This window comes from Solea solea, chromosome 10, assembly GCF_958295425.1.
Source record: "Solea solea chromosome 10, fSolSol10.1, whole genome shotgun sequence".
Classification (NCBI taxonomy): domain Eukaryota; kingdom Metazoa; phylum Chordata; class Actinopteri; order Pleuronectiformes; family Soleidae; genus Solea; species Solea solea.
In genome coordinates, this window is record NC_081143.1 from 1,986,749 (window position 1) to 2,000,647 (window position 13,899).

The 13,899-nt window shown below is 47.8% G+C and overlaps 3 protein-coding genes across 5 annotated transcripts; 2 read left to right on the forward strand and 1 right to left on the reverse strand.

The window, feature by feature from the left end:
• Positions 1 to 285: 285 nt before the first annotated feature.
• Positions 286 to 7,095, forward strand: LOC131467244 (serum response factor-like). 2 transcript variants are annotated; one of them, XM_058641040.1, is made up of 8 exons: positions 286 to 1,212; positions 3,175 to 3,444; positions 3,521 to 3,680; positions 3,803 to 3,952; positions 4,037 to 4,141; positions 5,084 to 5,212; positions 5,288 to 5,367; positions 6,699 to 7,095. In XM_058641040.1, the coding sequence occupies exons 1-8, from the start codon at positions 826 to 828 to the stop codon at positions 6,783 to 6,785; spliced, it is 1,368 nt and encodes a 455-aa protein (XP_058497023.1). In that variant the 5' UTR covers positions 286 to 825; the 3' UTR covers positions 6,786 to 7,095. The 2 variants fall into 2 exon arrangements, with proteins under 2 accessions (XP_058497023.1, XP_058497022.1); XM_058641039.1 differs by having other exon boundaries at positions 287 to 1,212; positions 5,081 to 5,212.
• Positions 7,096 to 7,166: 71 nt separating this feature from the next.
• Positions 7,167 to 11,453, forward strand: eif4a3 (eukaryotic translation initiation factor 4A3). Its single transcript, XM_058641041.1, has 12 exons — positions 7,167 to 7,455; positions 8,590 to 8,662; positions 9,266 to 9,332; positions 9,427 to 9,489; positions 9,593 to 9,725; positions 9,793 to 9,873; positions 9,975 to 10,116; positions 10,359 to 10,497; positions 10,621 to 10,736; positions 10,831 to 10,938; positions 11,062 to 11,189; positions 11,266 to 11,453. The coding sequence occupies exons 1-12, from the start codon at positions 7,302 to 7,304 to the stop codon at positions 11,280 to 11,282; spliced, it is 1,221 nt and encodes a 406-aa protein (XP_058497024.1). The 5' UTR covers positions 7,167 to 7,301; the 3' UTR covers positions 11,283 to 11,453.
• An 84-nt stretch (positions 11,454 to 11,537) lies between these two features.
• On the reverse strand, positions 11,538 to 13,896 carry soul4 (heme-binding protein soul4). Of its 2 annotated transcripts, none has more exons than XM_058641042.1 (6): positions 13,763 to 13,896; positions 13,183 to 13,349; positions 12,732 to 12,817; positions 12,514 to 12,655; positions 12,164 to 12,347; positions 11,538 to 12,076 (listed from the first exon to the last, which is right to left on the reverse strand). In XM_058641042.1, the coding sequence occupies exons 2-6, from the start codon at positions 13,337 to 13,339 to the stop codon at positions 11,902 to 11,904; spliced, it is 744 nt and encodes a 247-aa protein (XP_058497025.1). In that variant the 5' UTR covers positions 13,340 to 13,349; positions 13,763 to 13,896; the 3' UTR covers positions 11,538 to 11,901. The 2 variants fall into 2 exon arrangements, with proteins under 2 accessions (XP_058497025.1, XP_058497026.1); XM_058641043.1 differs by having other exon boundaries at positions 13,183 to 13,400; positions 13,763 to 13,876.
• Positions 13,897 to 13,899: the final 3 nt, after the last annotated feature.

Here is a 13,899-nt window from a genome sequence, read left to right on the forward strand (position 1 = left end):
TTAACTATGACAAATATTATATATATGTATATATTTATACACGTTAATAAACAAAGTAGGCGGAGCCTCTTTCAATTTCCGAAACTAACCCCATCACATGATGACACCTGTGCGACCCACCTTCTTTTAATGTGAAATACACACAGTAACAGCGACAGAGGCTCCGCCCACTTACTTTGTTTCTGAAAGTTCTAGATAAAATAAAAACATTTATTAAACGTTTTAATTCATATTTAAATGTTTTTTCCTCTTCTGGTTTTGAGAAAAGTAGTTCCTCGGAACAGAGGGTATCACTGCGCGCCTCTGTCTCCCTGAACCTCGAACCTGCGGCACGCGTCAGTGTGACAGGGGTCGATGACGTCATTGTGTCGGTGCAGGTGAAGTGTGTGACGTAATAAATCAAGAATATGAGCTGAGTGAGGACAGTATATATGGAACTATATTGTGCGGCGGACGGACATCGGTGTGACGGCGGGGACCGGGCGTCAGAGTCTTTGGCAGAAAAACACAAGTTTGTAACTTTACTGCGTTTAAATGCTGACAGTGGATCTAAGTTCGCGGAGGGAACGGTGTCATGTTCGTGTCCGGCTGTTGTTCGGCTGTTCGGCCTCGTCACCCGCTCATTCACGCACTTTAATGATGGACGCGGAGCTTCTTTATTTGTTGCTAAAGTAACGGTTAGCTGTGCACAGTTAGCCGGTGGCTAGCGGTGCTGTTAGCTTCCTGTGACCGGACTGGAAGCGTCGAGCTTCGTTGAGTGTAGCACCGGAGCTCCGGGCCGTGAGGCGGAGGAACGTAGTGGGGCTAGCTGGGAGCAGCGCCGGAATGGGAACCAGAACAGGATCCGGGCGTGCGGGCAACGGAACCGGACTGAATAGCCTGGCGGTGAACACACCGGGACCGAACTCCGGGAGCGACGGAGCTCAGTTTGACGACAGAGGGTATGGCATCGAGGTGGTCTACAGCGGCTCCGACCAGGACTCCGAGTCTGGGGACGAGGAGGATCCGGCTAGTTCAGGCGGGGACAGGAGGGGGGTGAAGCGGGAGAGAAGTGACGGGAAGGCCGGGCACCAAGCGGCCTCCGGCGGAGTCCCCGGAGCCAGACCCGGGAAGAAGACCCGAGGAAGAGTGAAGATCAAGATGGAGTTCATCGACAACAAGCTGAGGAGATACACGACCTTCAGCAAGAGGAAGACCGGCATCATGAAGAAGGTGGGTCACAGGTCAGGGGTCAGTTTCTCAGTCACTCACTGTAACCTTCCTTGCGTTATTAAAGTTAGAAATGGAATCTTTAATCACTAACATAATTGTAATAACTTAGTACTATGTTAGTAACTAAATACTAACCAGTACCTCTAGCTAAGTACTAACTAGTATGTATAGCTTACTACTAACTAGTATGTATCCTAACTAAGTACTATGTGGTACTCCTAGCTAAGTACTAACTAGTACTCATAAGCGCTTTGACCCCTCCTCTGACCAGAGGATAAGCGCCACAGGCTTCGAGGAGACCGACCTCACCTTCAGGTGTCGGAGGCGGACGGATGCTCAGACGCTGCCAACACAAACACATGAACTCATGAAACACATGAACTCATGAACACATGAACACAAACTCATGAAACACATGAACTCATGAACACAAACTCATGAAACACATAAACTCATGAACACAAACTCATGAAACCACATGAAACACATGAACTCATGAACTCATGAACTCATGAACACAAACTCATGAAACACATGAACTCATGAACACAAACTCATGAACTCATGAACACAAACTCATGAAACACATGTTCTCATGAACACAAAGTCATGAAACACATGAACTCATGAACACAAACTCATGAACTCATGAAACATGTTCTCATGAACACAAAGTCATGAAACACATGAACACAAAGTCATGAAACACATGAACACAAACTCATGAACTCATGAACACAAACTCATGAAACACATGAACTCATGAACACAAACTCATGAAACACATAAACTCATGAACACAAACTCATGAAACACATGAACTCATGAACACAAACTCATGAAACACATAAACCCATGAACACAAAGTCATGAAACACATGAACATACACTCATGAAACACATAAACTCATGAACACAAAGTCATGAAACACATGAACACAAACTCATGAACACAAACTCATGAAACACATGAACTCATGAACACATGAACTCATGAACACAAACTCATGAAACACATAAACTCATGAACACAAACTCATGAAACACATGAACTCATGAACACAAACTCATGAAACACATAAACCCATGAACACAAAGTCATGAAACACATGAACATAAACTCATGAAACACATAAACTCATGAACACAAAGTCATGAAACACATGAACACAAACTCATGAACCACATAAACACAATCTCATGAAACACATGAACCAGACGAGCTAATGAAGCACATGAACACATGAAACTCATGGACACATGAAACTCATGAACCATGTGAACACATGAACTCGTGAACCACATAAACTTATGAACACATGAATCATAGTTGGTGTTGTTATTGTGTGTTAGAGTTCTCAACGGGCCCGACAATAACAACCCGACCCGGCCCACGGGTCTTTAAGCCCGAACCTGACCCGGCCCGAAATACATTTTCCCATTGATTGAAGCGCGGTGTTTTATTTGCAGCGGGTGCTGCTGCTGCTGGTGCTGCTGCTGACGCAGCACCCGTCTCCTGGCTTGCGTCAGCTGGGTCCACCGGTACCGGCTGCTGCGCAGTTAATAGTGAACTTCACATACTGTTGTACATTTGCCCTTTGGTCAGTGGCAGCATCTGCAACTGGCTGAATTTTGGCCACAGGAATGTTGCTGCTTTGCGGAGTGGTGCACAAAACCGACGTGCATGCCCCTTGATGCGTGGCTGCCAGCTGTGCAGTATCGTTGGCATTTTGCTGGCAGTGATGTCTGAGTCGTTCTGCCCATAGCAGCACAAGATGCAGAGTGGGATATTTGTGCCCCTCCACTTCACGCTGAGCATCATAAAAGGGCTCCAAAAATGACACTAACAAGCCCAAAGTGTCATCATTGTGTGTATATCACATTATAAGAAGGTGGGTCAGAGGTCACACAGGTGTCATCATGTGAACAGCAGATTAAACCCCGCCCCCTGTCCCCCTACAGGCATATGAGTTGTCCACACTGACGGGGACTCAGGTGTTGCTGCTGGTGGCCAGTGAGACGGGTCACGTGTACACGTTTGCCACCAGGAAACTTCAGCCTATGATTACGTCAGAAACAGGAAAAGCTCTGATCCAGACCTGTCTCAACTCCCCGGACTCTCCGCCGCGCTCTGACCCCTCCTCTGACCAGAGGATGAGCGCCACGGGCTTCGAGGAGACTGACCTCACCTACCAGGTGTCAGAGATGGACGGATGCTCAGACGTTGCCAAGGTAACAGAGTCAGAGTAGGTGTGGTGAGAGGTGAGAGTGTCTCAAGTGTCTGAGTGTCCTCTGTCTCGTCCTGCAGGATCCCATGAAACCAGCACACGCCCTGTCCACACAGGCTCCTCCCTCCTCTTCGGTGCAGACCAGCGCCCCCTCCTGGCAGCCGCAGTCCTCCTCTAATGGTTCAGTGATAAAGACGTCGGCAGGTGTTGTTCTTCCTGGAGGCTTCACCTTGATGCCAGGTAGGGGGGGTGGGGTTTGCTGTCCGTCTCTGCGGTTACCACAGTAACATCACCTGGGACAGCTAGGTAGAAACTTGTAGCATTCGTTCTAACCTCACAGCTTCCTGGCCCCGCCCCCTCAGGTATGTCACTGCCTCCCGGCACACACACCATCCCCCTCAGTCAGCTGCAGACTCCACCTCTGACCATCCAGGGTCATGCCTCCACACTGCATGCTCCGCCCACATCATCGACCACGCTGCTCCGTTTCCCAGCCACCGTGTCACTGGCAGGTCAGAACGTTGCGCCACACACACACACACGCACACACACACGCATACGCTTGTGTTAATACACATACATGTTGTGTTCACCAGGGGGCGCAGTCTCTCAGCAGTTGCAGACAGTCCAAGTGCAGACCAGCAGTAAGGCCTCCACCAATCAGAGCGGCTCCGACATCCACAGCCACACCTCCTCCACAGGTATGAGTTTAGCCACGCCTCCTCCACAGGTATGAGCTTAGCCACACCTCCTCCACAGGTATGAGTTGAGCCACGCCTTCTCCACAGGTATTTTTTTAGTCACGCCTCCTCCACAGGTATGAATGTAGCCACGCCTCCTCCACAGGTATGAGTTTAGCCATGCCTCCTCCATAGGTATGAGTTTAACCGCGCCTCTTCCACAGGTATGAGTTTAAGCACGCCTACTCCACAAGTATGAGTTTTTCTCAGGGGCACCGTGACGTCCTCAGAGACACCGTGATGTCCTCAGGGGCACCGTGACGTCCTCAGGGACACCGTGACGTCCTCAGGGACACTGTGACGTCCACTTTTCTTTCACTCATTTTTGCTTCAGAAATAGAAACTCTTTAAAGGTTAAAGGTTATTTGTAGCAGCAGACAGTTATGAGCTCCTCTGTGGTCATGTGTGGTTTTCTGTATGAATCTTGGAGGAAGCTCACTGTGCTTTGTTCCTGTGTTCAGTATTCATAAAGTTACTTACCAACGTAACTCATTTATGAGCTTTCATGCTGTCCTCTGACACACAGACGTCTTTCTTCATCTATTACCACGTTCACTGTCCAACACTGAGCTGTGAGATATTCTCCAAACCTTGTCACCAGTGTAGATTATGTTACGACACTAAAATGAGTCCAGGTTACTGTGAGAGCAAAAGTTTCCCCTGCTAAACTTTAGTTTAACAGAGCTTACGCCCCCTCAGGGGGCCCCGCCCCACAGTTTGATAAAGGCTGTGTTAAACGAACCCATGTTTGTACAAATGAGCAATATCTTAGTCGTGTTTTTGTAAGAATAAATAATCTCTCTCTCGCTCTCGCTCTCTCTCTCTCTCTCTATCTATCCCTCTCTCTCTGTCCCTCTCTCCCTCACTCCCTCCCTCTCTCTCTCTCTCTTGTTTCCTCAGTAGCAGGTCACATGATGTACCCCGGTGGTCACACGGTCATGTACACTGCACCGGCGTCCTCTCTTGGTGATGGTAGCCTCGCCGTCCTCAACACATTCACCCCGACAGGCCACGCCCAGTCACATGACCCTGGTAGGAGAGCGGCTCTAAAGTAGTCTCATCACGTTGTTGTTTTGTTCTAATAAAGTTTTTTTGTCTGTTGGTCAGGTGCCGTCCCACAGGTCTTCCTCACCTCGCTGCCCCCGGTGGCCACTCAGATCCCCGTGTCAGCAGTGCAGCTTCACCAGGTACGAGCTGGTCACCAACCGGTCAGCAGCAGGAAACTCTGGTTTTTCGGTTTCACAAAGCCAGTTCCAGAACTATACCGGGGCTTTCAGAGGGGCTCATGTGTATTGGGGGTATGTTGCGTGTGCCTCAGAACGAGGACTTGTGTCATATTTCCACCGGCTCTACTTCGCCTCGGCACGACACAGTTTAGGTTGCATCTCCACCACAAAAAAAGTACATACTCAACTCAACACATCCATTATTACGTGTTTGCAGGGGAGCTCATGTCTCATTAAGGGGGGCTGAGACTCCCTGGCTCCCCCGTGGTTCGCACCATGGTTACTTCATTCGCCTGCCCAAGGACTTTCTTTGATATAAGCGCTTTTATGATGAATATATCTTGGATGTGACCAACAATGTGACTCTTCACATTAAGACTCTGTGTTACTGCAGGCTCATCATCACTGTAGACACTCTCTGGTACTGTAGACATCATGTGTCAGGTTGTGAAATGTTCTTGTCATAGATCACTGATCATGATGGAGATTATAGCTGATGTGAATATTTCTGATGCAGCTGGAAACACTTTAACTTCACTGTAGTTTAGAAGTGACTCTTTAAATCTCACTGCAGACGAAATCTTAATGTGCTTTGTTAATATTTACACGTGGAAATATAGTCATGAAATAGTGTTGAGCAAAATGTTTTAATGTAAAATAGAGTGAAAAAAGTGAGTCAGTTTGAACATGGACACTTCAGTTGGACTTTATAATGATAGTTTTCTCAGTTTGATCCATATTCTCATCTTCAGTTTGTGTCTTGTCAGGTTACAGCTGAATAAATATCAAATGTAACATATGGTAGGACTGCAGCATTTATCATCATTAATGAAGTCTGTTAAATGATGAATGAGTGGATTACACTGTATAAAATGTAATAGTGTTCATTTATTGACTCGTCTCTTCACTCCTGTTTTTGAACATAAATGTCATGGTCATTGGCATGTGTTAATATTTCTGCTCAATTGGATTAAAATGGAGGCTGTGCTCTTTGTTTACCCGTTGCCATGGTGAATCGTAGTATCAGAGTGCCATTGATGACGGCTTTTTTTATTCCCAAGGCACACGCTTAACTCAGAGTGAACATACTCACAGTTGATTGAACTAATGCTGATCGGCTGTTCTGGAACCCAAAACGCAGAGTTTGACAGCTCAGAGTTGGTCAAGTTAAGGTTTTAACTCAGAGTTTGTTGAACCTGCTTTTTGAAACGGGCCCCTGGTCAGCAGCTTGTCAGCAGTGACATGTGGAACAGAGACACTGATGTTTGTTTGTTTGTTTGTTTGTTGGTCAGATGGTCATCAGTCAACAGAGCAGCAGCAACAACCTGACGGAGCTGCAGGTCGTCAGTCTGGACGTCCACCAATCAAAAGACGACTGACACATGACGATGATGCAACAGACTTCCAGTTCCTGATCCCGTGAAGCAGTGACATCATAACACTGATGATTTAACAAAGTGCCAACTACACACTGTGGAGAAGTGAACTGTAGCGGGCAGCACTTCAGCTCTCAGTGTGTTATTTTTAATGAAGGATGACGTCATCGGTGACCTCACACTGACTGAGCGGCCCAGTTACAGATCTTATGGAAACCGTGTGTGTGTGAGCGCTCTGATGTTTTATTAGAACGTCTGCAGTTAATCATGAATTTATTTTCATCTCTATTTAATAAAAAATACATTTTCTTTATCAGTGTTTTTGTTCATGAAAGGCGAACCCTTTTTTCCCTCAAAGGTGTGACGTCACATTGTGCGTCGCTCTCAATGCGTCAGCAGCGCGACACGTGTGGCGCTCTTTCTCTGTTAGCTAACAACCGCTAGCTTCGCAGCACAGGAATCTCCGCTGTTTTTGTATTTGTTCGGTGAGTTTGAGGCGAAACAACCGCGCGGAGGACCATGGCTGCCGCCGGGACACAGACCAGGAAGAGGCTGCTGAAGGACGAGGACATGACCAAGGTGGAGTTTGAGACCAGCGAGGAGGTGGACGTCACCCCCACGTTTGACACCATGGGCCTCCGAGAGGACCTACTCCGCGGCATCTACGCTTACGGTAGGCCGAGGATCCACGCGGCCTCCGGGCGGATGTGGTGTTAGCAGTGTTAGCAGTATGCTCAGTTTAGCGGTGGAGTTTGTCTTCATATATGTGTTTTTCTTGAATTAGTTTATTGAATGCATGTGTCCACTGAGTGTTTGTTCTTACGTGCTTAATCTTTTAAACGTTTAATTTTAAAACTGATGCCTCGACATTCCGCTTAGCATGTTAGCATAAGCTGTTGAGCTAACGCTCCTGGACTTTCACTGCTTAACCTGACTCTGGTCCCGCTGGTGTCCGTGTTACTGTAGCCGGGAAGTGTGTATAATGTATGCCGAAGAAGGAGAATGAGCGGACCGTAAACGCTTCTCTACCGCGTGTGTAGTGACCCGCGTTAAAAGGCTTTAAATCACCCGAGAAGTGAGTGGAGTTCAGTTTTAACGGAAGCCGATGAATATTGAATCATAGATAATCACTTTGTTCAATCGGGTTACATGGCCCGTGACGTCCCATTCAGACCTGAACTGAGCCAGGTGTTGAGAAAGTTTGATATTAAAGTTCGATTTCCAGCTCCAGTGTTTCCTCTTCTGTGGTAACATGGACTTTAAATTAAGCTCCATCTCCTGTTGTCACAGCAGCAATGTTTATTTAAAGAAACAACTTAGCACTTATGAGTACCACTTTATTGTTTGGCGTATTTGAAGCACTTACATTCTTCTACCTCTTGTTTGTTCCCAAATGTTGAAATGCACTTATTGTAAGTGTCTTTGGGTAATAGCGTCTGTGTCAGGTAATGGAATGTAATTAGTGTAAATATTAGCAGCAGGAGTAAATTCCTAAAGATGAGATCTCCAGTGACTCTAAAATAATTTTGAAATGAAGTTAGACACTTTGAGACTCGGGTTAAAGACACACAGAGTAACTGATTTATTATCTGATTCTTCAACTCATCGTTTCAATAGTCCTCTATCAACACAGTCGCTCATTTCAGCCCTAGTGTTAATGTTCAGTTATAATTTTTTCGTTATAAAAAAAGTGACTCCAGGTCACCGTACCAGGTTCATGATGAGTGACTGAGTGTTGGTTTGATTCAGTCTAGCTTCAGTGCTGAGGAACCTCTGACTAACTTTAACTTGACTGTGTGTGTTTCAGGCTTTGAGAAGCCGTCAGCGATCCAGCAGAGAGCCATCAAACAGATCATCAAAGGCAGAGACGTCATCGCACAGTAAGACTTTACACTGTCCTCTGTCTTCCGTCTGTGTCACTCCCAGGACGTTCTGTTCTGTTCACACTGTGATTTCAAATGGACCAAAGCTGTTCAGACAAGTTAAAGGGATAGTTCCACTCACTCTCCCACACCAAAGAGAGCTGCTGGTCCTCTGCTACCTCGTGTGGTCATTTTGTGTCACTGAGGTCAATCTGAACGTTGGATTTCAAACACTGAAGTGACAAAATAAGACATTTGAACCTAGTGATGGAGGCAGCAGTGGATCAACATCTCCTGTGTTATGGGAGAGTGGGTGTTTTTCCTGTTGGAAAAATCTAACAGTGAGATAAAGACTTGTTCAGTAGCTAAACTGTTATGTAATAACCCCTGACTGCTTTACAATATAAAGCACTCAGGGTTTAGTGAAGCATTGTGATTTAAATCTGCTGTCTCAGCATCTCAGGTTTGTTCTTAGCAGCAGGGGGTGCTCTACCTCTAAGACCTGAACTATCCCTTTAAACAAAACAAAACAGAATGTGCTGTACTGGCCAGAACATGGACCACTCCACCTCTAGTTCTGATGTGGGTCATGGTCTAACATCTGTTCTCTGTTGTGTTCAGGTCTCAGTCTGGAACAGGAAAGACGGCCACGTTCTGTGTGTCAGTGCTGCAGTGTCTGGACATCCAGGTCTGTGTCAATGCTGCTGGGCGTGTGTGTGTGTGTGTTGTCTCCTGCTTGTTCACCTGATGACATCATACTGTCCTGTGTTACCTTTGTCCAGGTGAGGGAGACCCAGGCTCTGATCCTCGCTCCAACCAGAGAGTTGGCTGGACAGATCCAGAAGGTATTGATTAATCAACCAATCCTCAGACGGCGCACATGTCTCTGCTGTGTCATGCTCTCTGATTGGCCCTCTTCCTCCCTCCCTCCCTCCCTCCCTCCCTCAGGTGCTGCTCGCTCTTGGTGACTACATGAATGTCCAGTGTCATGCGTGCATCGGTGGGACAAACGTTGGAGAGGACATCAGGAAGTTGGACTATGGTCAGCATGTGGTGGCAGGAACTCCTGGACGAGTGTTTGGTAAGTTGTGATTGGTCGTTGTGTGACTGCAGCAGCCAATAAGAAGCTGACAAGTGTTCTCCTGCAGATATGATTCGACGCAGGAGTCTGAGGACCAGAGCCATCAAGATGCTGGTCCTGGACGAAGCTGACGAGATGCTCAACAAAGGTCAGACTGTCCTGTCATGTCACAGTGATGATGATGATGATGATGATGTCACAGTGATGACCCGCTGACGTGTGTGTGTGTGTGTGTGTGTGTGTGTTCAGGGTTTAAAGAGCAGATCTACGACGTGTACCGTTACCTGCCTCCTGCCACACAGGTGTGTCTGATCAGTGCCACGCTGCCACACGAGATCCTGGAGATGACAAACAAGTTCATGACCGACCCGATCCGCATCCTGGTCAAACGGTGAGTCCACAAACATGTAGAACCACACGTGCAGAACCACACGTGCAGAACTACACGTGCAGATCCACACGTGCAGATCCACACGTGCAGAACCACACGTGCAGAATCACGAGTGCAGAACCACACGTGCAGAACCACACGTGCAGAACCACACGTGCAGAACTACACGTGCAGAACCACATGTGAAGAATCACATTTGTCTCTCCCCCCCCTCTCTCTCCCCCCCTCCCTTCCTCTCTCAGTGATGAGTTGACTCTGGAGGGGATCAAACAGTTCTTTGTTGCTGTGGAGAGGGAGGAGTGGAAGTTTGACACACTGTGTGATCTTTACGACACGCTGACCATCACACAGGCCGTCATCTTCTGTAACACCAAGAGAAAGGTCAGAGGTCAACACTCACACACACACACATTATTCAGCAGTATGACCTCATTTTATCAAGTTTACCTCTCATTATTGATGAGTGTATTGATCATTGATGAGTGTATTGATCAATGATGTCAGGTGGACTGGCTGACAGAGAAGATGAGAGAAGCAAACTTCACAGTGTCATCGATGCATGGAGACATGCCTCAGAAAGAGAGAGAGTCCATCATGAAGGAGTTCAGATCAGGAGCCAGGTAACACACACACACACACACACAGCTCCAGTGGTCAGTACTGGTGTGTAATAGTGACTTAAATACAGTTTAACGGGTGTGTCTGTGTTTTCAGTCGTGTGTTGATCTCCACTGATGTGTGGGCTCGAGGTCTGGACGTTCCTCAGGTGTCACTGATCATCAACTATGACCTGCCCAACAACAGAGAGCTCTATATCCACAGGTAACAATGCCTCATCTCACCTGGTGCCTTATCATGAGGGGGTGTGGCCTGTGATCAGAGTGCAGTATTTTTTTGTATTGCTGTCTTTTCTTTAACTCTGAGTTGACCTCTGACCTCTTCCAGGATTGGTCGATCGGGTCGTTATGGTCGTAAGGGTGTGGCCATCAACTTTGTGAAGAACGATGACATCAGGATCCTGCGAGACATCGAGCAGTATTACTCCACCCAGATCGACGAGATGCCCATGAACGGTACGCACTATATAGTGAGGGGGCGGGGCTCAGCACTCTGCAGTGCATGTAAGCTAATGTGTTTTTGTCTCTGCAGTGGCTGACCTGATCTGATGACATCTCATACTACTCTCATTTTACCTGGATGACATCATACCAGAGCCCCGCCCCCTCACATCCTGTTATTTTTGATGTTTTTTTAACAGTTTTAGTGTTAGAGTTTTTCTTTGAGGTAAAAAACAAAGTTTGATTTGTTTTTGTAAATAAAGTTTTGGTTCCTCGTCACTTTTGTCAAACTTCATTCATTTACTTCATCGCCATGGCGACGTCTTGTCTGAACATACTCGTAAACTATAAATAAAAACAAACTGTATGTTACATTTTAATATTTTCACACAAATATTGGGGGGGAAAAGTCATTCAGGTCACATGATCACAGGTCAAACAGTAAATCTGAGGCTGCGACGTTTCTGTCACACATGGAGGCGCTACAACAACTTTAATTTGATTTAACCGTGACAGACGGAGTGAGATAAAGATGAAAGTGACATTTCGTTACATTGATGCTAAAACGTTTACTTCGTGTTTGAGAGCAGAAAAGTGAACTCTAACCCTCGCTGTGATTGGTCCCTCAGACAAAAATAAATAAAAAAATCTGACTCAGCTACAGGAAGTGAGATCGCAAACAACCAGCCAATGAGAGAAGAGGGAGCAGAGGATGATGGGACGGCGTTTACAGCTGGCGTCCAATGAACCAGATCTCGTTCCTGCGGCGCGGCACACCGGGATTCTCGTACACCGCCAGCATGTAGTGATTTGTGTGAAGGTCGTCGCGGGCGCCCAGGATTTCCCACAGCTGACGAATCTGACCCGTCACCGTCTCCTCTGTGGTCGTCCCCAGGAACGTCCTGTCAGCCAATCAGAGAGCAGACAAACTTGTGTCTTCATTCACACACACACACACACAGCAGCCCTTACTGAGCCTTCACACTGACCTGGAGACCACTCTGATTGGCTCTCTGTAAACGATGGCGATGTCAGGGTCGGAGGGGCGGGGCACGTTGGTCTGAAACTCAGCGGGCAGGAAAAACGACGTCTGGACGTTTTTGTCAAACGTAACGCCATCGTCCATCAGGGGGACTGTACTGAGCACAGGCACCGTCATCCCCAGGTATCGACCTTTACACCATCAATACACACCGATCAATACCATCAATACACACCGATCAATAGTGAGCTGGTCTGATTCTGACACTCTGGTTTCCATAGAAACAAGTTCTAAGTGGACAGGTGTGTGTCTGGTAAGTGGGTGTGGCTTTCAGTGTTGCTGTGGGCGGGGTCTGACCTGTGGAGTTCTCTTTACAGATGAAACGCATCAGTTTCATGAAGCCAATGGAGATGCTCTGTTCGTAAAGCTCCTCCCCCCTAGTGACACACGCCCAGTGACCCGCTGCATATACCCGCTCCTCGAAAAGCTCCTCCCCCATCTGTAGACGAACACACCTGGCATCACACACCTGATCCAGATCACGTCTGACCTCTGACCTGGTCTCTGGTCTTTACCTTCTCATGTCGCGATATAGGTGTGTGGGGGAGGGGCTCCCTCTGTTGTCTGTTGCGAGTCATTTCATGTATTGGTCCGGTCATCTCTGAAAATACAAGAACATACACACACACCTGTTTACACACCCAGACCAGGTCCAGGTCAGCATCTAGGTCCAGGTCCAGGACCAGGACCAGGTCCAGATCGGAGTCCAGGTCAGAGTCCAGGACCCAGTCCAGATCAAAGTCTGAGTCCAGGTCCAGATCCAGATCAGGGTCCAGGTCAGAGTCTAGGTCCAGCACAAGCACAAGCACAAGCACAAGCACAAGCACCAGGTCCAGGTCCAGGTCAGAGTCTAGGTCCAGGAACTGGTCCAGGTCAGAGTCTAGGCCCAGGCCCAGGTCAGAGCCTAGGTCCAGGACCAGGACCAGGACCCTATCCAGGTCCAGGTCTGAGTCTCCGCCCCCTCACCTGGAGGGACAGACACCTGGTGTGTGCTGGCCACCGCCTGCCAATGAGCCAACAGGTGGTCACTGTCCTCCTCTCCTATTGGCTCAGGATTGTCAGTGATGTCATCAGTGATGTCATCGTCCAGTCCATCGAGGTCTTCCAGAGTGATGAGAGCCATGACCTTTGACCTGCAGAGACAATGAGTCTGAACCAGAACAGGTGTGGACCTGGTCCTAAACCTGCAGCGGGTTCAGTTAATTAATAACCAGTCAATAACTAATCAATTGATGAGAACCACAAGAGCACCAGACTCAAACATGCGCAGCATCTGAAAGTAGGTCACCGCGGGGCCGGGTCTAAACTCGCCTCACCGGGCCTCTGATCCAGTTCTGTCCGGATCATCAGAAGCAGGCGGCTGCAGACTACCTGGTCCAGAAACAACATGGACCAGAACTGGACCAGGGTTCAGTAGCCCGGATATTATCACGGTTAGCATGTAGCTAACGCTGAACTGCGTCTCTTAGACCGGGCTTAGACCGGGTCCTCACATGTGGTCTGGTGCTGATTCCAGGCCTGTTTCTGCCTGGTTCTGGGTTGTTACCTGACTAACAGGAGAGTCCGCGGATCTGTCAACAAGTCCGCGTCTTCTTCCCCGCTTCCGGTGGAGCGCGTGCGAACCAGCTCTTCAAAATAAGAGCCTCAGTTTTAACGTCGCTGTGTTTTTTTCTTTATCTGTCC

What these genes read in the sequence shown, in the direction of transcription:
- LOC131467244 (XM_058641039.1), top strand. Translation starts at nt 826, where the DNA reads ATGGGAACCAGAACAGGATCCGGGCGTGCGGGCAACGGAACCGGACTG. An exon ending in AGCCACCGTGTCACTGGCAG is followed by an intron (nt 3,953 to 4,036) that starts GTCAGAACGTTG and finishes TGTGTTCACCAG; the next exon opens with GGGGCGCAGTCTCTCAGCAG. An exon ending in CAGCAGTGCAGCTTCACCAG is followed by an intron (nt 5,368 to 6,698) that starts GTACGAGCTGGT and finishes TTTGTTGGTCAG; the next exon opens with ATGGTCATCAGTCAACAGAG.
- soul4 (XM_058641042.1), bottom strand. Translation starts at nt 13,339, where the DNA reads ATGGCTCTCATCACTCTGGAAGACCTCGATGGACTGGACGATGACATC. An exon ending in CTATATCGCGACATGAGAAG is followed by an intron (nt 12,656 to 12,731) that starts GTAAAGACCAGA and finishes GTTCGTCTACAG; the next exon opens with ATGGGGGAGGAGCTTTTCGA. An exon ending in CTGTAAAGAGAACTCCACAG is followed by an intron (nt 12,348 to 12,513) that starts GTCAGACCCCGC and finishes GATGGTGTAAAG; the next exon opens with GTCGATACCTGGGGATGACG.
- eif4a3 (XM_058641041.1), top strand. Translation starts at nt 7,302, where the DNA reads ATGGCTGCCGCCGGGACACAGACCAGGAAGAGGCTGCTGAAGGACGAG. An exon ending in AACTCCTGGACGAGTGTTTG is followed by an intron (nt 9,726 to 9,792) that starts GTAAGTTGTGAT and finishes GTTCTCCTGCAG; the next exon opens with ATATGATTCGACGCAGGAGT. An exon ending in ATCCGCATCCTGGTCAAACG is followed by an intron (nt 10,117 to 10,358) that starts GTGAGTCCACAA and finishes TTCCTCTCTCAG; the next exon opens with TGATGAGTTGACTCTGGAGG.